A 24,696-nucleotide genomic window follows, 5' to 3' on the forward strand; every position below is an offset into this window, starting at 1 on the left:
GCTTGATGGCCCCCAACTGCCCTCCCTTGCAGGACTGGTTCCTCCCAACTGCCCTCCCCTGCTGGCCATCTTGTGGTGGCCATCTTGTGTTCACCTGAGGGCAAGCCATCTTGTGTGTTGGAGTGATGGTCAGTTTGCATATCACTCTTTTACCCCCCCAAAATGCCTTCCAAATTTATGTTTCATGTCTAGACTCTTTAATAATTTACATGCAGCCCTTCTCCAGATTCCTGGACCCTTCTAGATGCTGAACAAGACCCCTAGCAGGATTTGATTCCCAATCAGGGAACATACAAGAGGCAACTGATCAATGTTTCTCTCTCACACTGATATTTCTCTCTCTCTCTCTTTCCCCCTCCTCTCTCAAAAATTAATAAACATATCACCAAGTGAGGATAAATAAATTTTTTAAAAGGCTATTATATAATAAGAAACAAAGAAGGACCCAGAAATTCTACTTCTAGGTATTTATCTGAAAAAAAAAAAAAAAGCACTAAATTGAAAAGACATATACATTTATGTTTATTGTGGCATTACTTACAACAGCCAAGATATGGAAGCAACCTAAATGTTCATCAATAGATGAATAGATAAAGATGTGGCTCATATACATAATGAATGAAATATGACTCAGCCTAAAAAAGGACTTCTTTCCCTGGCTGGTTTCTCAGTGGTTAGAGTGACAGCCCATGGACCAAAGGGTTGGGGATTCAATTTCCAAGAAAAGGGCATATTGGTTGCAGGTTTGATCATGCCCCAGGCATGTGGGAGGCAAACAATTACTATATCTCTCACGTCGATGTCTCTCTCTCTCCCTCTCTTTTGCTCCTTCCTCCCTTCTACTTTCTCTAAAAATCAAATGAAACAATATCTTCATGTGAGGGTTTTTAAAAAAAGAACATCTTGCCATCTGCAAAACACAAGCAGGAGTAGGGAAGTCTGGCCACAGGCTATATAAGGCCCACAAAATCATTTGGTCTGGCCCTGCCAAGGCATTAAGGATGAGCTAATTCAATGTTTGACCAAATATTTTTAAATTTTAAAAAAATATATTTTATTGATTTTTTACAGAGAGTAAAAGAGAGGGATAGAGAGTTAGAAACATTGATGAGAGAGAAACATCTATCAGCTGCCTCCTGCACACCTCCTATTGGGGATGTGCCCACAACCAAGGTACATGCCCTTGTCCAAAATCGAACTGGGATTTTTCAGTCTACACACCAACGCTCTATCCACTGAGCCAAAGCGGTTAGGGCCAAATATTTTTAAAGTGATAATTTTGTATGGCCCACAAATGATATTATGAATATCCAAATGGCACTTAGCAGGAAAAATGTTCTCCACCCCTGACCCAGAAGATACTGTGATGAGTGAAATGTCAGACAGAAAAACAAATGCCATCTGATTTCACTTATATGTAGAATCTAAAAAACAAAATACACAAACAAACAAAACAAAAACAAACACAGATACAGAGAACATTTTGATGACTGCCAGATGGAGGGGGTTAGGGAGATAGATGAAAAGGGGGAAAAAGATTAAGAAGTACAAATTGGTAGTTACAAAATAGTCATGGGGATGTAAAGCATAGCATATTGTAATAACTATGTATGGTACCAGGTGTTTACTAGTTTTATTGGGATGATTACTTTATAAGTAATAAATAAATTTATTACTATAAATAAATAAATGTCACTATATTGTATAAATGATACTAATATAAAATTGTATGTCAACTTTAACTGAAAAATCAAAATTAATAAAAACAAAAAAATAAAATAATTTGCTGAGAGGTACTTCTATTTTAACAAGACATCAATGAATATAAACTATAATCAAAATTTAAATAGCAATGATTTTCCTCTTTTCTCACAAAAATCTCATTTTTTCCTTCACACAATATTGTTGAAGTTCTAAATTTCTATACTATTCAATGACACAGTTTTTATGAAATAAAATTATTTTCTCCATCTCCAAAGCATACAATATACTACCATATAATATATAAAAGAAACTATTTTTTCCCAAAGAGAAAGTATTTATTGTCGATTTATTTCCAGAAATGCTAAGCACCTGGGAAGAATGAATAGGTTCATCTGTGTGTTTCCTCTTGTATACTAATATTCTATTTGAAATTGTGCATTTTATGAAGTCTCACTCACCTCTGCCGGATGCTGAATTATGTACAAGTGGGTAGAGATGTGCAGAGGATGCATTGGTAGAAACGGACATAAACACACTTTCTGAGGCCGGCTAAAGGGCATAAAGAAAAAGAAAGCCTGTAAATGTTTAAAATAAAATATGACAATAACCTAAAACTTGAACATAACCCAACCTTTTTATTTTTTAATCCTCACTGGAGTATTTTTTTTTTCATTGATTCTAGAGAGAGAAGAAGAGAGGGAGAGAAGGAAAGAGGGAAACTGAGAAAGAGAGAAACATCAATGTGAGAGAGAAACACCCAAGCAGGCATCAAACCCAAAACCTAGATATGTGCCCTGACTGGAATTATAGCCCATAACAACTTAAATATCTGTACACAGGATGAGGCTTCAAAAACTGATAAACACTGGCCAAGACTAAAGTTGCATTCTTTTAAAAATGAACCCCTAAGAATGAATTTAATCACCTAGACTTTACATATGAGAATTTGAAAAAAAGATTCTAGTAAATTCTTTATCATCTATTAGGTCAAAGTTCCTCCAAAAAATATTTTCTTAGATATCTGTAGTTGAACAATACTCATAAATCAGCAGCACAGACTTTTTATTCATGAAGCAACACTTCTACTAACTTGCATTCTAAATCAAGAACAGATCTCGCCAAAACCGGTTTGGCTCAATGGATAGAGCGTTGGCTTGGGGACTGAAGGGTCCCGGGTTCGATTCAAGGGCATGTACCTTGGTTGTGGGCATATCCCCAGTAGGGGGTGTGCAAGAGGCAGCTGATCGATGACACTCTCTCATCGATGTTTCTAGCTCTCTATCTCTCTCCTTTCCTCTTTGTACAAAATCATAAAATCTATTAAAAAAAAAAAAAAAAAAAAAAAGGAACAGATCTCATATCAAAGAGAAACTTGGCAACTTTTCTACATCACCTGGAAGTTGGAGGGAACAATATGATGATAAAGTATTAGAACGGTATTACCACCTAAAAGAGAGTTCTGATCAAATTTAGACATCAATCAACACAGAAAGCTTAATAAATGTGAGAAACCCAAACAGCAGCCACCAAATTATATTTGGCTAGAATTATATCATGGCAGAGTGTCTGCCTATTTTCCCTTTTGCTGTTTACTTTGTTGTTCTTGTTTTACTTACTTTTTAGTGCTTTACTACTGTCTCAGTAACACTTATACTCATTACAAAATGCATAAGAAATAAAAAGGTACACTTCCGATCTGAGCCCTCTAGCTTAGAGCATTCTCTTCTCTAGGGGTAACCAATGACCAGAAACTTGTGTGTCCTTCCAAAGAAATTGTAGAAACATACATGGATATTTTACCAGTAAACCCTACATTTGATATGTGTGTTTACCAGTATATCAGTGTATCTTGGAAATAAATTTTCACAGTAGAACACTATTACAGACAGGTGTTATATGACATTACAATAGTGTACAAGTGAAAGTGATATTAAAGGGAATTCGAGCAGCATACTAATTGCTACAAAACTAAGCACTATCAACTCCCTCAGTAATCTTGCTTATGCAGAGGTATAGCCTGAGGTAAAAAAATGTTTATGCCAATAAACAGAGTGTGAGTAAATTGGTTCAATTATATCTACCATCTCATTCTGCAAGAAACTGTCAAACCTATACTCCTGCTGAAAAAATTATCTACATGATAATCTTAGGCAGAAATATAATCATATTTTACAACATGACCCCACTCACATCTCCACCATCAAAACTAAAATGGATGACTAACCAAAGGAAAACCAATATACTTGCTTTCCAATGACATACAAAATGATTTGGTATGATTACTCTGCCCTACACTGGATTCTCTCCCAGGAATGTGAGATTTTAGGAATGGAGTCATTCTGTGGTCACAAGAAGAGTAAACAAAAGTAAACCCAGAAAGAAACAGAGAATGACTGAATAAACTAGGTATACTGACCAGCATATCAAGGGGTACAATTAGAAAGAATTCTTCATTTGGTAGAATAAAAAATGATGCACATTTCACTTCTAAAACTTTAAGCTTCTGACTTTATTTATTATTTCTGTAATCCTCACCCAAGAATCTTATTGATTTTAGAGAGGAAGGAGGGGGGTATGCTGGGAGGGAAGGAAGGAGAGAGAAGCACCAATGTGAGAGATAAAAGCCAATCAGTATGTTACCCAACCAGGGATGGAATCCACAACCTCGCTATGACCTCATGGGGAATCAAACCCACAATCATTCAGTGTATAGGACAATGCTCCAACCAACTGAGCCACCCAGCCAGGGATAAGTATCTAACTCTTTTATATTTAACTCTGTATATGACTGAAATGCACAGATGTCAGTAAAATTGTTTTATAAAATGTAATTTCAGATCAGATGAAGCCATTTTAAAAATTCATAATTTAATTTACTAACAACTTAAATATCTAAGAATACAAAAGAATGCTCCCCCCACAAAAAACAAAACACACAACTGTCCTATGCAGGAAACATCCACATATCAATAGAGCCAAAAAACTGCAAGTTTCAATCAAGTAAACATGCTAGGAGTAAGCTTCAGATTTCTATGAGTAGCAGAAACTAGGTAAACATGCCCTAAAAATAACATCTTTAGCTCATGATATAAACAATGATTTTAAAAGTCCTTAATATGACAGAATAGTGCAAAGACTTCCCTGATATTGGTAGTTCTGGGTTTCATGTCTGGCCAAAACCTCTGTTCAGAAGAGAAAAAAACAAAAACAAAAAACAATTCAGTTTCTTGAGATGGTGATTTCCTTACTAGAAGTCATTTTGAACTTTAGGAATATTTGGAATTAAGATATTTGGAGAGTTCCACTTCCAGGATGACAGAGAAAGTTGTTTAACAGACTCACTTGACAGAGAAAACTATTTTTCTTGCAAGCAAAAACTACTTTTAAAAACAAACACTTAAAGTCTAGAAATCGCCCTGATGACATCCTATCTAATAAAATAGTAACATGCAAATTGACTCTCACTCCAACACACAAGATGGCTGCCACCATGTGGTCAAAGATCCTGCCCCCATGTGGACACAAGATGGCTACCACAAGATGGCCAGCAGGGGAGAGCAGTTGTGAGAGACCAGGCCTGCAAGGGAGGGCAGTTGTGGGCAATCAGGCCAGCAGGGGAGAGCAGTTGTGAGAGACCAGGCCTGCAAGGGAGGGCAGTTGTGGGCAATCAGGCCAGCAGGGGAGGGCAGTTGGGAGGGACCAGGCCTGCAAGGGAGGGCAATTGGGGGGGACTGGGCCTACAGAGGAGGGCAGTTGAGATGACCAGGCTGGCAGGGGAAGTCTGTTAGGGGCAAAGAGGCTGGCAGGGGAGCAGTTAGGCATCAATCAGGCTGGTAGGAGAATGATTACGGGGTGATCAGGCTGGCAGGCAGAAGCGGTTAGGGGCAATCAGGAAGGCAGGCAGATGAGCAGTTGGGAGCCAGCAGTCCTGGATTGTGAGAGAGATGTCCCAGATTGGAGAGGGTGCAGGCTGGGCTGAAGGACACACACTCCTGTGCACGAATTTCATGCACCAGGCCTCAAGTATTTGAATATAGAAATATTATTCAAGAATATCTACTAAAATTTGGTATAGGCGAAACCTATAAGGGTTCTAGTTGCCCATCATGACCAGAGATGATGTTGAATCTTTATGGTGCGTTTATTAATCAGATAGCTGGCAATCTGAGAGAGCAGCAGGTGTAACACTCTGAAAAGACCACTCTGACCCTTCATTTCAAACAAGCTCATAGAGGGTTAGTGGATGGGGAGAAATCTAAAGTTAGTGAGTTCCTACCCTAGGGTCTGCCTTCTTTCATTGTCCTTGCAAAGAGTAGCCCCTGGAAGCTGTCTCCCTTCAGAGAGATTCTGTCATTGATCTGAGCTCCTGGCTATCTTATCCTTAGGGTTTGTTCTTCTTATAATAAGTTGCGCAGTTTCCCAGGGTCTGTAAGAAAATCTCTTCACAGTGAGTAGCTATGAAACAACTGTGATTCAACTTCCCCTCCCCTATCCCAGGGACAGTTTATGGCATCTGGGCCATAACACATTTCCTACCTTGCCCCAGCTCAGGTTGGCAGAAGCTCCATTCCAAGAAGGTGTGGCCAAGAGAACAGAGCTCTCTCTCTCAGCTCTTAATCAAACTTTACTATATGTCACAGAAAAAGGCAGGTCATCAACTAAGTTAAAGAGGCTAAAGGCCCCTGGGGTGCTCAGCCCCAGCCTGGTGCCCTGATTTTTAAACCACAGACCTAAGGTCAGGGCAGGAAGAAAGCAGGAAGGAACTTCGCTGGGCCACTTCAAAGAATCTCAGCTGTGACATTTGGGGCCGGGCGGTCCCGCCCCACAAACCCAACTTCCCCTCTAAGCCCTGAAGTGAAATCCGCACCGGTTACCCCCACATGGAGCTGCTGCCCAGAAGCCCTCCTCCCCCAAAAGCAAAATTATTAAAAAATAACCTCAAGAACTGGACCCTATCTGACCCAGGCTTCCCAGGAACCGAGGCTGCTGCAGGTACTGCTGGGCCAGCTGAGATGCACTGCTGCCCACAGCACCTCCGCTCGATGCAGTTTCAAGGCTTCTCCTTGATCATGTTGGGTTCTGATTTTGTTTCCTTGATTGTAAACTAATTTTTTCCTCTTTGGGACAAGAACCCCAATTTTATAATATATTTTATTTTTTTTTAAATCAATCTTTATTGTTCATATTATTACAAAGGTTCCTCATTTCTTCCCCCCTCCACCAGGTTCCCACCCCACCCTCCGCCCCCTCCCCATCCCCCATTGTCCTCATCCATAGGTGCACAGTTTATGTTCGGTCTCTTCCTCCCTCCCTTTCCCCGATAGTAAATCCCTTTTCAGACAGTAAATCTGTTATGCCAATTTTCTAATATATTTTATTGATTTTTTTTTTTTTAATAGAAGAAGGGAGAGGGATAGAGTTAGAAACATCAATGAGAGAGAAACATTGATCAGCTGCCTCCTGCACACCTCCTACTGGGGATGTGCCCGCAACCAAGGTACATGCCCTTGACCGGAATTAAACCTGGGACCTTTCAGTCCACAGGCCGACGCTCTATCCACTAACTTAGGGGTGTCGAACTCAATCAGAGAAGGGGCCAAAATCTAAAATCCAGCCTAAATCGCGGGCTGAATGGTTTACTGAACAGTCATAAACTGTCATTGTGATGGAAACGCAGCGGAGTGCAGTGATGACAGCGCGGTGCGGGCCACATTGCAAGGCCTGGCGGGACGGATTTGGCCCTCGGGCCTTGTGTTTGACACATGTGCACTAACTGGTTAGGGCATCCCCGGTTTTCTGTGCTGCCATGGACCCCCCTCCTGCCTGCCCAGCTAGGTTGGCAGGTGGATTTTGTATGGTATGTTGATATTGATGTGGATGTAAAACATTGAACAGGAAAAAAGGGAGGAAGGGAGGGAGGGAGGGAGGGAGGGAGGGAGGGAGGGAGGGAGGGAGGGAGGGAGGGAGGGAGGGAGGGAGGGAGGGAGGGAGGGAGGGAGGGAGGGAGGAAGGAAGGAAGGAAGGAAGGAAAATGGGATAGTGGCGAATAAGAAACTTTGGGGACAGTAAAGGGCAGTTTGTCCAGACTGTTGAGAGCTAAGAATTAGAGTTTAATTAGGATAGAAATCCTGCTGATAGCACCTGATGCCTGAAACCTGAGCACTACTTTTAGGTTTTCCAGTTCAAGTTTTTGGAGACTGCCTATTAAAACATTCCTGGTTGGAAAGTGTTTGTGTAGAAGCCCATAAGTATTAAGTATTTGCTATGTTTACTATGCTTAGCTCTCTGTAATATTCTCAAGAAGCTTGACTTTTAAAATAAAAAAATAAAGAAATATAAATATTAAAAATAAAAAAAGAGCCAAAATCGGTTTAGCTCAGTGGATAGAGCGTCGGCCTGCAGATTGAAAGGTCCCCGGTTCGATTCCAGTCGAGGGCATGTACCTTGGTTGTGGGCACATCCCCAGTAGGGGGTGTGCAAAAGGCAGCTGATCGATTATTCTCTCTCATCGATGTTTCTAACTCTCTATCCCTCTCTCTTCCTCTCTGTAAAAAAATCAATAAAATATATTTTAAAAAATAAAATAAATAAATAAATAAAAAGAAGCTTGAATTTTAGGGGCGATCAGGCAGGCAGGTGAGTGGTTAAGAGCCAGCGGTTCCAAACTCCAACACACAATATGGCCCATGTGGTCAAAGATCTTGTCCCCATGTGGATACAAGGGCCACTACAAGATGGCCAGCATGGGAGGGCAGTTGGAAGGGACCAGGTCTGCAAGGGAGGGCAGTTGGAGGAGATCAACCCTGCAGGGGAGAGCAGTTAGGGGTGGCCAGGCCGGCAGAGGAGGAAAGTTGGGGGCAAAGAGGCTGGCAGGGGAGCAGTTAGACATCAATCAGACTGGCATGAAAGTGGTTACGGGGTGATCACGCTAGCAGGCAGAAGCAGTTAGGGGCAATTAGGAAGGCAGGCAGGTGAGCAGTTGGGAGCCAGCAGTCCTGGATTGTGAGAGGGATGTCGGACAGCCGGTGGGATCGGGTCTAAACAGGCAGATGAACATCTGTTGAGGGGTCCCAGATTGAAGAGGGTGCAGGCTGGGCTGAGGGACACCCCCTCTGCCCCATGCACAAATTTCATGCACTGAGCCTCTAGTTTACACATAATGAACATTAAAATAAAATCAAACAACTTCTAAAATCTGTATAGACATAAGAAAGAAAAACTAACATGTGAGGAAATATCAACTAGTCAATTGGGTATAGGTTTGGGGAATAACTTATTAAGGTATGTCACTGACAATGTCCTTGTCTTGCTATGTGAGCTGGAGCACGTCACAGATTTTCCAATTTCCTCCTTCATAATATTGGTGATAAAGTACCAGGGAAGTTCTGGGGAATAACTACTGAATGAATCATAAGCAAATGTTATAAAATTGTAATCATTTACAAATATTAATTTTAAGCTAATGTATAACAGAATGACCAAAGTAAGAGCTGAGGTTTTTCCCTCTTCCACATGTATTAATGCATTGCCAATATATTATAAATACTGTATTCCATCATTGTGGTTTATCTTCTTTAAAATATACACAACCCACTTAATGCTAATTTTATTCTTAAAATATAAGTAAAATTTTTTTAATAATTTCCCTGAGGAAATTTTATAAAATCTGTGAGGTTTTATTTTTTCTTCTTTTCTCATTAAGGAATATAGGAATAAATATGTAGGACTCCTGTCAGACTAAGCTTGACTGGCTTCTGAAGAGAATGCTATAATCTGTCACTCTGGGCATGCTATCTCTGCCAGCCCATAGGCAAATGAAATTGTAGCTGGCATATGACCAGATATGCTAGGACCTATAAAAAAAACATTTTTCAAAAATTTAATTAAGTGTCTTAGGTAATATCCAACTTATGAGAAACTACTTTTCTCATAATTTTAAACAAGAAAATCTAACAGAGGGAAACATGTAAACATTAGTGAATACATTTACAAGAATATTTTTAAAGGATTTATTTTACCCATTTAAAAAAAAAAAAAGCAAATGCAGAACACAGAAAAATAGTACACCTCAGATTTCCCAATACTCAACAAGATTTTTATAGTCCCAACAGAGCGAAAAAGCAAAGAACAAAGAGTTTCATAGCCTTCAATAGATTACTTGCATAGACACTATTACACATAAAAATTCCAACAACTTGGTAATTTTAAAACAAGCTTTGAAAAACTAAATACCATAGTGCCCTCTACTGTTATTTTAAAGGAATATAATCTGTATAATAAACTAGTTTTTAAATTTGTGAAACCAATTAAAAAAGCTCTGCCCTGGCCAGTCAAGGATGCCTACCTCAGTTGCAGGATCTATTCCTGGTCCCAGCCCATTTGGGCACATTCGGGACACAATCAATTAATGTGTCTCTTTCATGTAGATGTTTCTTTCCCTCCCTCCCTTCTCCCCCTACTTCCCTTCCTCTCTCACTCTTCCCTCCTTTTCACTCTCTCTAAAAATCAATGGGAAAAATATCCTCAGGTGAGGATTAACAAAAAAAAAGAAAAAATAATACATTCTAAATAATAAAAAAACAGCTCTTCTTTATTAATATTATAGTAAACTTTTACCTCATAAAGAGAAAAAAAAAAAAACTTGTATGTCGGATTGCTTCAAATATAAATAACAATAATATTCTCATACTCCCAAAAGTTGTTTTTATCACTATAGTTATTTTATAACTGCCTTCAGGAGTAGAGGAAGGATAAGTTTAAAAGATAAAATCATGTTATAGGAAAGGAAGCAACTCTATAAAGAGAATAAAATCTTTAAATGAGATTTCAGAGACCTGTGCTCCAGAGGTCTAAAGCAGTGCTCTCTACTCCCCAACCCCTCCCCTTTGACAAATTTGCCTTTCTGACTGAAAAGTGAGACGCCACTTATACAAATGAGAAGCTGACCATAGGCAGGTAAAGGATTCAAGAGATAAAAGCTCTATCTTAAAAAGAAAAAAAAAAAGACAATTAAAATTGCTTCTCCCCCACTAACCCCCAAAAATGTGCTCATCCCAAAGTAACTAAAAGTAGTCATAGACAAAAAAAAAAAATGAAAAGAATTGATGGATTTTAAGACAAACACTTCTTTCAAAGTATTTATTATATGCAACAGGGGAGGGGGGGGGAGAAGCAGCCATACTATTCATTTCAGTATAATTTATTATTACTTGGTATACTAATAAAAATATGAAAGCTAAAGTAGCTATACCTCTTAGTAGAAATCTGACCTTGAGAGTCTATAAAAGGGAATAACTATTTAATTCATAAAGTTATCTTATGTACTGAATAAAAATATAGATGTAAAAGCACTTGTAACCCTTGAACTCTTTAAGTAATGACAAATTTTAGACTATACTATTTCTGAATATGTTTTCTCACTACATAAGCACTAACAGAACTATGAATTATTAATTTGGGGCAGATATACTTTAAAGAATTAATATGCTTTGATGTTTTTTAAGAAAACTTCTATCAGAGGGTAATAACTAACTCTTATTTTTCTTGGGGAATATAAATCAAACATTTAGAAAGCTCTAATGCGATTTTTTAAATTGGTCACTCCTCTTTGGAGACTTAATTAAGATTATGAAAAAAAATTCCTTTTTGACATATATCATCTTTGCTCAACTTTTAACATATAATTAGCTTACAAAGCAATCTGTAAATCAGTTAGCTTTCCACATATATTACTAATGAACTACTTCAAAGAGTAAACATATTTTCTATACTAACAGAAAAAAGAACATTACCTTAATAATTTCCTCTTAGGAATATGATACTTTTGAAATCCACAAAAAAATTAAACTTGCAGATTATCTAAATTTTTACCCTAAAAATTATCATCAATAACCTAGTTGATTTTAATTTTTTAATCCTCACCTGAGGATATCTTTGTTTCTTTATTGACTTTAGAGAGGGGGGGAAGAGAGAGAGAGAAACGTGGAGTGATCAGTTGCCTTCCATATGTGCCCCCAATTGGGGAATGAATTTGAAACCTGGCTTTGTGCCCTAACCAGGAATTAGAAATTATGACCTTCCAGTGTATGAGACAATGCTCCAAACAATTGTGCTCCACTGTCCAGGGCTAACTTAGTTGATTTTAAATTTATCAAAACAGTTTGTTTTCTAATTCTAACTAGATACCAATTCAACAATCTTTATTTCAAACTGCCTTGGGGGAGAGATTAAAAATGGCAGCAAAGTAAGTGGATGTTACACAGACAAGCTCCCAAGACCAAACTGATATTAGAACTGAAATATAGAACTTCCTAAACATATATATATATATGAAGAAAGAAAGAAAAACTTCCTGAATAATCAACAAAAGACTTGCTAGAGTGAACCCTAATAACCAAGGATTGAAAGTGGAGACCACATAGAAATTGGGGTGGGGGGTGGGGGGGCAGATAGGGGGAGGGGCACGCAAATGTAAAAAAGGGCTGGCTGATCTCTAGCAGACAACAATTGAAATTCCAGAGAAATATCTCAGCTGTAAGGGGTTGCCACTGAGAACTATAGAGTCTAATTCCCAAGCTGGGCCCCCCAGCAGAAAGTACTAGAACTGAGAAGGGTACCTCATAACATCTGGCTATGAAAAGCAGCAGGGTTGCTGTCTGCCAGGAAAAATATAGCCGGAAATTCAGGTACCCTCTTCAAGGGCCAACACACAAAATTCCTTGTTGAGCCACCACCTTGTGCTCTGGCAGAAGGAGGCCAGAGTGGACTGGAGCTGTGTGAGCAGAAGCCAGGATTAGGGGTTGTGGGGTTAGAGCTCAGACACTCCAGTTTCCTATGCTGAGTCATTCCCTCAGGCTGTGGAGGTCATCACAGACATTTGCTATACAGGCAACCTTGCCTGGGGGAAGACAGTTGATCCACCCTATCAGAAAACATCTTGCCTCCTGCTGTGGAGTTGCTCAGGCTCATTAAGAGATTGAAAATAACAATTAGCCTTCAAGCAGAAGCAATTGTTAGACTCTGTTGAAAAAAGCTCTTGAAAATCCTATCAGTCTGTAGACAGAGACGGTCTCTGGAGACTTTGAGTCTTTGCCTAATCTAATTAGTCAGGAGCAGCATTTGATACTGTCCTGCACTAGAGATTGAGAGGCACAGCAGATCTACCTAAAACATCTACCAAATAGGCAACCAAAATGAGGAAACTAGGAAACAACACACAAAAGAACGAACAAGAGAATTCTCCAGAAGAAGAGATAAATGGATAATAGAAATTTATCTGATACAGAATTCAAAATAATGATGGTAAAGATGCTCTACAACGTAAGATATGAAAACAGAAATAAAGAATGACATAGCACACATGTGTCAAACACAAGGCCCGCGGGCCAAATCCGTCCCGCCAGGCCTTGCAATGTGGCCCGAACCGCGCTGTCATCACTGCACTCCGCTGCGTTTCCATCACAATGACAGTTTATGACTGTTCAGTAAACCATTCGGCCCGCGATTTAGGCTGGATTTTAGATTTTGGCCACTTCTCTGATTGAGTTCGACACCCCTAACATAGCACAAATAAAGAAGACATTGGAAGAAATACACAGCAGATTAGGAGATGCTAAGGATCAAAACAGTGAATTAGAAGACAGGGTTGAAAAAAATCAGAGAACCAAAAAGAAAAAAAAAAAACAATTAAAAAACAGGAGGGAGTTGTGGGAAAATATGAAACATAATAATATTCAAATAGCAGGGGTGCCAGAAGAAGCAGAAAGGGAGAAATGAATAGAGAACGTGTTTGAAGAAATAATAGTAGAAAGCTTCCAAAAAGCCTAGTAAAACGTGGACAGAAAAGGATCCATTGGATTTCACCTCATGGATATTACTGGTGACTTGAGTGAGAGCCATTCTGGTGACTAAGTGTAGTGTGATTGTAAGTGACCAAGCAGGGGCACTATCTAATAGTTAAATTGTGACGGGCCACAGTGAGATAGGTGATAGATGGAGACCTTAATGTAACCAAGAAAAAACGATCCAGAACACCCAGGACATAAAGAGAATCGTGTATCTCAATAGCAAAAAGTTCAAACAAGCGGGGAAAGCAATCCTCCCGTGTACCAGCCCAATGGAGTACTCCTGGAAAATACCTGAACAACTGCGCACACTGTGAGCACTCAATCATGTTAGTTGTTGTTGGTGGTGGTGGTGCTGCTGCTTATGTAGTCAATAATCTCGTCATTGGCCTCCAAGAGACCAGGTCTGTTTTATCCACGCCTGCATCCCCCAGGACCCAGCACGGTGTCTGGCAGACAGGGGGTGCTCAAAAATATTTCCGAGGGAATTTAGTATTCTGAATATAATCTTCACGCCTCTCATGGCCACTTGGGTTTTTCTGTCCCCCAGGGGATTCTGCTTTGTTTTTACGTGTGAGATGACTGTCGCTTATGCATAAAGGTGTTCACGATCACAACAAGTACTACTGCCACGAAGCCTTTCTTTCCCATCGCTCGGAAGTTTCCGGACCGCAGACCTGAGGGCTGCTTCTCACGTGACGCGCTCAGGGTCCCGCGGGAAGTGAGGCTGCACAACACCGAACTCAGAGGAGCGGCTTCTGGCAGAAGGGTATTGACAAGGATGCGCCCAGGCTGCAAGCTCAGCCGGGGGCCCGCACCCTAAAGCGCTGAGAAGCCTGAGCCAGAGGAGCGCTCGCCCCGCCCCGTGTCCTTCTCCCCGCCCCCCGCCTCCTTCCCCTCCCTCCCCCGTCACCTGCACCGGCTGCACTCCGGCCTCCGCTCCGCCGGCTCCACCGGCAGCGCCCACAGCCCGTCCGCACAGGCGTCCGCCTCCTCGCCCAGGGCCGCCGCCGGCGCCTCGCCGCCCTCCCGCCGCGCCTCCTCCTTCAGCAGCGCCTGGGACTCTGAGGCCGGCGGCGGCGCGGCCTGATCCCGGGCTGTTCGCGCCTCTTTCTGCGGGTCCATGGCCGCGACGCGGCTCCGGCTGTCCCACCGAGTCCCCGCTGCCGCCAGGGGGCGCCACACGCTAGAGAACCCGGCTCGCGCGGCCCGCCGCCACGCACGCACGCACGCACGCACGCCACGTCCGGGGGCGTGCCTCTGAAGTTTACGCCCCCCATGGTCCCGCCCCTCAGCGGAAGTGTGGGTGGTCCGGGGGGGGGGGAAACTGAAGTTAGGTTAGCGTCCTGGGGCAGGTGAAGGAGTGCCCTTTGAAAACAGTGAATCGTCCTTAAAGTCCCTTCTTTAAAAGTGAAAATAAGATGGAATTCAGCCTTTTCCGCCTTAGCATGGCCCCTGAGGAATTGGCTAGGGAGTGTTCACAGCAGTTGCAGCAGCTGATGAACGTGATAGCTAAAGGCCAACCCAGGAGATGCACTCACTGAAAATGGGATTCACTGAAAATTGGGTTCACTCTTGCCTGATTCTTGCGAATTTCTTACTCTAGAAAGGCAGGGGCCTGTCCTGTATCTTGTACTTGCCTTGGTATTTCTCTCAGCATCAAGCGTACAGTAGACACCAAGTATTTGCTAAAGGAAGTTTTAAATTTTCCAAGGCCCCTAAGATCAGGAGGCTATAGAAGGGTTGAAATTTTATGGATGGGGTGGGGGGGGAGGGTTACCATAGAAAGAAAACTACCTTGCCCAAGTTTTTACAGCTCCTGGGTAACAGCAGCAGAGCCCGCAGTTGTTTAAAAGCCAAAATGAAGTCCACCTTAGAATGAAAGGAAATTCCACTCGCCCAAAATGATACTGCTTATTTTAATTTATTAATACTTCATGTTACTTCCACCAATAAAGTAGATTTACCACTAACAGTAATAGAGCAGTATTATATTTCTTAAAAGTGTTTATTTCACTATTCGGTTTTCAGTAATGTAAAGTCAAGTGTGTGAATAGACTAGAGGGCTGTTTTTATCTGGTATTCTCTTCCCCTGCAAACAGCAGGCATCATTTCTTTTGGACTACTGCTGTAAGGGAGGGATAAGCAAAGGCTGAAGCATGCACGGGTGATAGATGTAGGATAAGAGAAAGAACTGGCACTTGTGCCAGCTGGATTTGTAAGATAATCAAAACCCAAAGACTGTAGAAAAGAAGATGAATCAAAAATAAATATTGGCTGTAGATTTAGGTTGGAGAACCAAGTCTTTAACTACTAAAATTAAATGACATATGACAACCTTTAAACTCTCATTTCCAGTTTCAAGATGTGAAATGTTCCCTTTAGGTCATTTATGGTCCCTTTGAACTCCCAATTATGAGGTATGTGAAGGCAGGTGAGTCCTGACAAACCTACTTATACTTGACTTAACACCCCATGTCAAATCACTGGTTCTACCCTTCAAAATATTCAAAATGCAACCATTTATCACTTCTTCTGTGCTGGTTCAAGTCCTATCATCTCTTGCTTAGGATTTTACCATAGGGTCATAAGTGCTCCCTTGCTCCATCCTTGTTTCTGAATAACCTATTTCCCAGAGGTTGATCAGAATCAAAGAACCGAATTGGGAGAGAGAGAGAAAAAAAAAAAAGTTGTTTCCCTGTATGGAAAGCAAGAAATTCACCCAATATCCAGCTTTAAGAAGCCTGACATTAAAAGCCTGGGGAAGTGTATTACCTACCCAGCTGGCTGCTACTTTATGTGAGGTTACTAGCCTGAGACAGACCCTGGTATAAGAATAAAGACCATCAGTGACCCAACCTCTGGGAAATGCCAAGATACCAAGATGGGGAGCCAAAGTCCTTTAAGGGATACAACCAATTTGTCAGTGCAGGAATGTGGTTGTTATTTACTTGCTGGCTGTCAACAGAGGGTTGTTCCCATCTTCTAGAGGGAACCCATGTTCCTTGACTTGTAGGGAAGGCAAACTGTTATCTTTATTAAACCTCTTAGGGTTCCTTTTGGCTGGGTTTGAGAATTAAATTGACATAATACAAATCAACAGAAGAAAAGCATACACATTTACTTAACAAGCTTTTCATGACCTGAGAGCTTTCATGAGGCACAAAGACCCAAAGAAATTGTGAAATCAATACACTTTTATATTAGAACAAAGAGAAGCAAATGTGAAAAAGTGACTCAGCTATGTGGGCAGGCTTAAGGAAGATAGGAATTATGTTAACAAACTCTGTTTATATGGAATTCTCTTTATCTCAACTTCCTGCCCTTGATGATTAGTACGTATTTTCCTTATGGTATAGGGAGGGCATCTTTCATATAGATATTTCATCTACTGCTTTTAAAGAAAATCTAAGTATTTTTCTTATATTTGCTGTTTTTCAAGAGCTTTAAAGACAAAATAGTCAATATACCAGAGCAACATATATTTGGGGTAGCATATTCTAAACTCCTTCTGGCTCATGATCCCCATGCTACAGCATCAACGCCAGTAGTGGCAGGTTGAGTCCCTCTCATGATTCGAATCTCTCCTGCCTCTTCCTAATAGTCGCATCTCTCTGACTTCCTTTTCTACTTCCATTTCCACCCAAGTAACCAAGTATAGTCTCCCTATTTTGCTAACTGCTTAGCAACCTAATTCCATCTGCAACCTTAATTCCATTTTGTTGTGTAAAGTAACATAGACATAGACATAACACCATGGAATGCAGATCATGAGGGCACAAATCTTGCCTTCCACTTTTGCACATCTAAAGTTTAAGGTTGCAAATTCATATAATCTTTATGTGAAAAAAATAAAAATTTATATGCCAAAAATATTATTGATATTTATATCAAGGTACTAGGATTAGAGGTTTCTCAGAGAGTGTTTTTCTTTATCTTACAAATATTCTGCCCAATGGCCATGTGAACCTTATTTTTAGAAGAAGAATGTGGAACATTAACAACTAGACATCAAAACCTAAAATGTTATAAAATGTCAAGTAATATAAGGGAAAGGTGGCTTCTGTGGGATACCTTTTCTTAAAAATATATTTCTGATTTTTTTTAAACATTTAAAAAAATATTTTGTCTTAGTAAGAGATATTATCCTGTATGCTATTAGTTTGTGAAATGCCTACTCTGAGCCTATTGATTTCAGAGAGGAAGGGAGAAGAGGAGAGACAGAAACATCAATGGTGAGAGAGAGTCATTGATCATCGCCTCCTGCATACCCCTTACTGGGGACTGAACCTACAATCAGGCATGTACCCTTGACCAGAATCGAACCTCTGACCCTTCAGTCCACTGGCCGATGCTCTATCCACTGAGCCAAACTGGCTAGGGCTTTCTGATCTTTTTAAAAAAAGTATATTTTATTGATGTTTTACAGAGAGGAAAGGAAAGGGATAGAGAGTTAGAAACATTGATGTTAATCAGCTTAACAATAACCCACAACCTTTGGACCAACTAGAAACATCGATGAGAGAGAAACTTCGATCAGTTGCCTCCTGCACAGCCCCTACTGGGGATATGCCCCTAACCAAGGTACATGTCCTTGACAGGAATCAAACCTATGGACTGAAGGTTGACGCTCTATCCACCGAGCCAAACCGGTCAGGGCTCTAATTTTTTTTTTTTTTTTTTTTAATGTAAATGGGTAGTGAGCCCAGGGAGCCTAATATGTATTACATGTTCCTTAAGTACATCTATAATGGTTATTTTGACATAAATTGTTCTTAAATGACCTAGGCGATGATGAAGATGTGATGGTCTCTTCCTCAATCCTTAAGGCCTGGACCATTTGCTGCTCCTTCTAACTCCAGTGAAGAGGTTGAAATTCTTTTTCTCAGGGCAGGGCCTTCCTTCAAATTCATGCCTTTCACCCAGCTTCTCTCCCAGGTCACCTGCACCATCTCTTCATTTGTTATACCATCGGTTTAGTGCCTTTTCTCCCTTTTCTTCTTCCTTTCCTGACACCAACTCTATATAAAAATGTCCTGAATGTTCCTGCCTGTGTTTCTTCAAGGATCTATTCTAATGTTTGTATTTCCTGGCTGTCCAGTTTTGCTTTTATCTTAAGTCTAGGTTTAATTAACTTGGAAATTTATTGCCCCTTATCTACACATATTTTTGAACTTCTGCTCACAGGTTTATTTTTTAAAGTTTCTTCTTCGCTTAGATTTGTTTGTTTTACAAATTAATACTGTAACAGGAGACACTTTTACATTTTGACGTGAATATCCTTACTGAGTATTAAATAATGAAACTATAAAACTACAATTCAAACAACTAGCAAATGTTTAAATTTAACTATTTGAATTAAACAAAAATGTAACTATTATTAGAAACAACTAATTTAGGAGCAGGAAGAGAGCTTAAAGATCATCTGAGATAGTACTTCTCCACCCTGGTTTACATTTGAATCACCTGATGGGCCCCACAGGCAGCTAATGTAAATAAAAGAAAAATCTTTCAGGTAGTCTTGTAAAAAATAATAATAATAATAGATGGAGCCACGTTAAAATGGAGCCAGAGCTGCCATTCCAGAGTCGCTGCCCAGAGTTGCTGCCTCAAATCTTTGGAATGTTAAATTGGGGCAAAATCACCTTTGGACTGGGCCTGAAACAACATTGTGTCCCAAAGAAGTATTTGCAAAGATAATAAGAAAGCAGATGTTATGACTATAAGACTGATGACTCACAGACTGAAAATTTTTTAGAATTAGTACCCCTTTGTTAGCTTTTCTGTATTCACAGGAAGGCCTTTCTCTGCTGATTAATTGTCCTTCTTCCCTTTCTCATAAACACCCCTTGCTTTTTCTCTTTATCAGAACATTTTGTGGGCTTCTATCTAAATCATGCTTCCTGAATAGATATTATTTTTGGTCTCAAATAAATGCTTGTTGCCCCTTACTTTGAAATTCATTTTACTTTTAGGTCACAATCTCCAACAAAGCAATTTTTTTTTTTTTTTGTGCCTCCCAGATAACTATTTTGTTATTTTTAGAACAATTTAATAATGTTTATAGGCTCTATTTATTGGCCATAAATACACCTGTAATTTGGGGATTTATATAACACTAGAGGCCCAGTGTAAGACATTCATGCACTGGAAGTAGGAGGGTCCCTCAGTCAAGCCAGCACCCTCTCGCACTCCGTGACCCTCAGGGGATGTCCAACTGCTGGTTTAGGCCCGCTCCCAGCAGTCGGACATTGCCCCAGGGGTCCTTAGTACTGCCACAGAGGCAAGAATGGCTCCTGCTACTGCCACTGCACTTGCCAGCCATAAGCCTGGCTTCTGGTTGAACGGCACTCCCCCTGTGGGAGCGCAGTGACCACCAGGGGGCATCTCCTGTGTCAAGAGTCTGCCCCCTGGTGGTCAGTGCATGTTATAGCGACTGATCGTCCCACCATTCAGTCAATTTGCATGTTAGCCTTTTATTATATAGGAGAGTATGGATCAGTAACAGATATTATATTCCTGATTCCTGTAGGTGCACACTACAATGAGAGATATTATTGTTGAGAAGGAAAAAAAGCTTTATTTCCTCAAATAGTATATAAAATTATGTTTTGTTTTGTTTTGTTTTGCTTATCAAAATTATGCTCAGAGATTAATTAGTCTTTGCCAACAATTTATTTAGTAAAGGCTCATAGTAGGTGTTTCACAAATCAATAGCATACAGGATAATATCTCTTAGTAAGACAAATTAAAAAACAACATAGAGAGTTTGGCTCAGTAGATAGAATGTCAGCCTGTGGACTGAGGGTCCCAGGTTCGATTCTGGCCAAGGGCACATGCCCAGGATTGCCAGCTCGATCTACAGTAGGAGGCATGCAGAAGGCAACTAATCAATGATTCTTTTTCATCTATGATGTTTCTATCTCTCTCTCTCCCCTCTCCCTTTCTCTCTGAAATCAATAAAAATATATTAAAAACAACAACATTCCAAATAAATGGCAAATTAACAACACTATTATTCCAGATAAGGGTCCCTTGTTTCAGTACGCTGCCTCTCCATGGAGGGTTCCCTGTTCCCCTGCCTTTCCCTGCATGGAGGGTCCTTTGTCCCGTCTACTCTGTCCCCTTCGTGCATTCTGTTTCTCTTCCCTGTCCCCTCATTCATAGGCTTCTTGGAAGCCTGTGCATGGGTGTCCAGTCTTTATCTCTCCTTCCTCCAGGGAAGACAGGAGACCCTCCATGGAGAAATCAGGGAAGGGGACACAGGATCCTCATGGAGGGGACAGGGTCCTCTCTCCCCCTGCTCTGCTCCCACCATAGATGGTCCCTTTTCCCCTCTGCCTTGCCCCTTCCATTGAGGATCTTCTGCTCCTCTGCCCTGTTCTCCCACCCCCAGGCCTCTGCAGGGTGCATGCTAGGGTCTTCAAATCTCCTACCTTCAGGCTACGTGCTCACTCTCTGTACCTAAAGCACATTCTTCACCCTCTTCATCTGTCTAAATCCTACCTGTGCTTTCAAGACCCATCTCAAGCCACAAGAAAAGATAAAATAAGGCAATATGCAACAACATGAGACTATTATGCTAAGAGAATTAAGTCAATCGTAAAAAAGCTAAGAATCACATGATTTCACTCATGTGGGATATAAAACTGAAACCCATAGACACAGAAAACAATATTCTGGTTACCTGTGGGAAGGATCATGGATGGTAGTAAAGGATAAAGGAGCCAAATATATAATAACAGAAAGATTATTTGACTTTGGGTGGTAGGCACAATAAAACATACAAATTATATATCATAGACACTTGAAACCTATATTAACCAATGGCACCTCAATAAATTTAAGAAAATGAAAAATACACATCTCAAATATCATATCCAATATAAAATTGCAGAGTCATCTTTAAAAAATGTAAATTACCATGTAATGTTATAGCAGGAAGACAGTTGTCTGCAAATAGAAAGCAGACCTTCACCAGACACTGGATCTGCCAGTGCTTTTATCCTGGACTTCTCAATCTCCAGAACTGTGCAAAAACAAATATATATATATATATATAATGAAAACCAGGTAGTGGGCATACAATGCAATATACTGCTTATTGTATCTTAGAGTTAGAAATGTGAACAGGTGCAACTTCTATGGAAAGCAACAACAAAAAACAGAACTACTACGTGATCCAGCAATCCCATTTCTGGATATTTACTCAAGAACTGAAGGCAGGGTCTTAAAGAGATATATGCTACCCTTGTTCACATTAGTTTTATTCACAATAGCTAAACATTGAAGCAACTCAGGTATTCCAGTGATGGATGAATGGATAAACACAAGGTGGGCCCACTAATACAATATTATTCATTTTTAAAAGGAAAGACATTGTTAGAGATCTAAGATGGTGACCACCTTATCGAGAGTGGGAACCAAAGCAGATCTACCTAATAAATAAAAACAAAGAAACGGCCACAATGGGAAGACAAAGAAACATTCTCCAAATGAAAGAACGGAAGAAATTACCAGGAAAAAAAAAGTTAAGTGAAGTAGAGGCAAGCAATCTACCAGATGTAGATATTAAAGCAGTGGATATACTGATGCTCAAGGAACTTAGAAAAAGAATGGATGAAATTAGTGAGAATGTAAACAAAGAGATAGTATGAAAAAGGACATAGAAACTATAAAAAAGAACCAATCAGAAATTAACAATAAAATATCTGAAATGAAGAACACTCTAGAAGGAATAAACTGTTATTGGATTAAGCAGAGGATCAAATAAGCAATTTCAAAGTCAAGAGTAGTAGAAAACAGTCATTCAGTGCGGGTGGTGGGGGGTAGAGGGGGAATAAAAAAATGAGGGTAGTTTAAGGGACTTTTGGAACATAAAGCATAACAACATCCATATCATAAGGGTAACAGAAGAAGAACAAATAGAGCAAGGGATTGAGAACCTATTTGAAGAAATAATTGAAAATTTCCCTAACCTGGTGAAGGAAAAAGACACACCAGTCTGGGAAGCACAGAGTGTCCCAAAGCAGATGAACTCAAAGAAGTTTACACCAAGAAACATCATAATTAAAATGACAAAGGTTAAAAACAAAGAATCTTAAAATCAGAAAGAGAGAGTTACCTACAAGGGAGCACCTATAAGTCTATTAGCTGATTTCTCAACAGAAACATTTCTGGAGAGAAGGGTTTAGAAAAAATTATTCAAAGTGATAAAAAGCAATAAACTAAAACCAACACTACTCTACCCAGCAAGGCCATCATTTAAAATTGAAAAAAATAAAGAGCTTTCCAGTCAATAAATGACTAAAAATGTTTGTCACCACCAAATCAGTAATACAGTGCCTGTTAAAGGATCTTCTTGAAGATCACAGTTAAAAGAATAAAATGGCAATAAATACTAACCTATCAATAATCACTTTAAATGCTCCAATCAAAAGACATAGGGTATTTGAAGCAGATGTACTCAAAGAGGTTTACACCAAGAAACATAGGGTATTTGAACATAAGATAAGGAAATAAAACTTATATGTATGCTGTATACAAGAAACCCACATCAAAATAATAGATAAAGAAAATGGCTGAGGTAGCAATATTTATATCTGACACAACTCAAGGACATGTGATGATAAGAGGGAAGGTGGCACCATTGTAGGGAGGCTATACTTTTAAATGATCTGCAGATCACAACTGTAGAAATGATGCTTACGTTCTGTCAAGGTAAAGGATGATTAATAATTTTTCTCTGTGTACTTGGCATAATGATGCTCAAAATTTGATGATAATTGTACCTTATCTCTACATACTCTCTTCTTCCAGAGACAGCTCTATTCTGTAGGAAGTTAAACCAAGATGAGAGATGAAAAGTGACTCATCAAAAGTCCAACATTTACTGAGAGGTTAAGCCCGGTAGATTCTAATTGCCCATCAGAGACTGTGTCTGTTAAGGTAATAATGTCAAACTGTCATAATGGACTTTCCAATGTCTGAAACCTATTTGTGAAATCTATTTGTGTTTCATCTTGTGGGCCTGGGAACCACCACTATGGCTCTTCCTTTCCACACAGTGACTCAGGGACCCTGGGCTTTCAGACAGGTGGCCTCACTAAGTACCCTGGAGACTTGTTGACCCTCCACATTCAGCTGATAATGAGCAAGAACAATGGTGTGCAGGAGCAGCAGATGGGCATATCAAAAGGCACAGGAGGAGCTATGCATGGCTGGTCCCACCTACTGCCAATCCTGGGCCACAAGGTGAAAGAGGCTCAAAATGCAGAATAGTGTGAACAACATCCTTTCGAAACCCGGGACTGCACGCTCACTCTCTGTTCCTGTATCTGTGTCGCCAACTCCTCCCACCTTTTTCAGGAAGAATACCCAGAGAGAAAAGCAAAAAGTACTTCATCCCAACCAACAGAGCACTTCAAAGATCTATGAGAAAAGACACTGTTCATTTATTTCTGAAGAAAGTCTACTTGCTGTCCAGGCTCACTTTCTTCCTTCCCTTTCTTCTTAAAAAACAAAAAATGTAACACATCATTTTGGAGCCACCAAGGTGGAGCAGGTCCACAGCCAGCCATCCCCTCACTGATGATCACCACGAGCTGGGGAGAGAATAGAAAAGGCTGTAAACTGTGGACTCTGGAAAGGAAGCAGCCACAGGCTGGCTGAGCGGGAAGTCAGAGCCCGAGGAATGCCCTATCAGGTGTCGGCAACCTGCGGCTCCGGAGCCGCATGCGGCTCTTTTTGTTAAGTGAAAAAATCCTTTTTCTGCACGATCCGGTATATAGCATTAAGGTAAGAAACAATAAACAATATATGCAGTGTTATATTTGTTTTAAATGTCGCAATGGTTTTGCGGCTCCCAGGTTTTATTTTTCCTTCGAAAACAGGTCCAAGTGGCTTTTTGTCTTAAAGGTCCGACCCCTGCTTAGCTGGTTTGGTTTAACGGATAGAGCGTAGACCTGTGGGTTTGGGGGTGGGGGTGGGGGGTGTCCCTGATTCCATTCTGGTCAGGGGCGCATGCCCGGGTTGGGGGCTTGATCCCCAGTGCAGGGTGTGCAGGAGGTACTTGATCCATGATTCTCTTTCATCATTGATGTTTCTCTCTCTCCTTTTTTCCTCTTTGAATTCAGTAAAAATATATAGA

At 40.4% G+C, this 24,696-nt stretch overlaps 1 protein-coding gene across 3 annotated transcripts in view; it reads right to left on the bottom strand.

Moving 5' to 3' along the window:
- DTWD2 (DTW domain containing 2) overlaps window positions 1-14,777 on the bottom strand; it is a 51,695-nt gene extending 36,918 nt beyond the window's left edge. For 2 of the 3 annotated variants that reach the window (XM_036410579.2, XM_045571863.1), the window contains exons 1-2: window positions 14,461-14,771; window positions 2,163-2,253 (exon numbers count right to left, since the gene is read on the bottom strand). In XM_036410579.2, coding sequence (XP_036266472.1) covers window positions 2,163-2,253; window positions 14,461-14,672 — 303 coding nt within the window. In that variant the 5' untranslated portion in view covers window positions 14,673-14,771. Of the gene's footprint in view, window positions 1-2,162; window positions 2,254-14,460 lie in introns of all 3 variants that reach the window. The other variant, XM_036410580.2, reaches the window with a different exon arrangement.
- Between the last annotated feature and the right edge of the window lie 9,919 nt (window positions 14,778-24,696).

Source organism: Pipistrellus kuhlii, unplaced genomic scaffold (genome assembly GCF_014108245.1).
Source record: "Pipistrellus kuhlii isolate mPipKuh1 unplaced genomic scaffold, mPipKuh1.p scaffold_m20_p_4, whole genome shotgun sequence".
NCBI lineage: Eukaryota > Metazoa > Chordata > Mammalia > Chiroptera > Vespertilionidae > Pipistrellus > Pipistrellus kuhlii.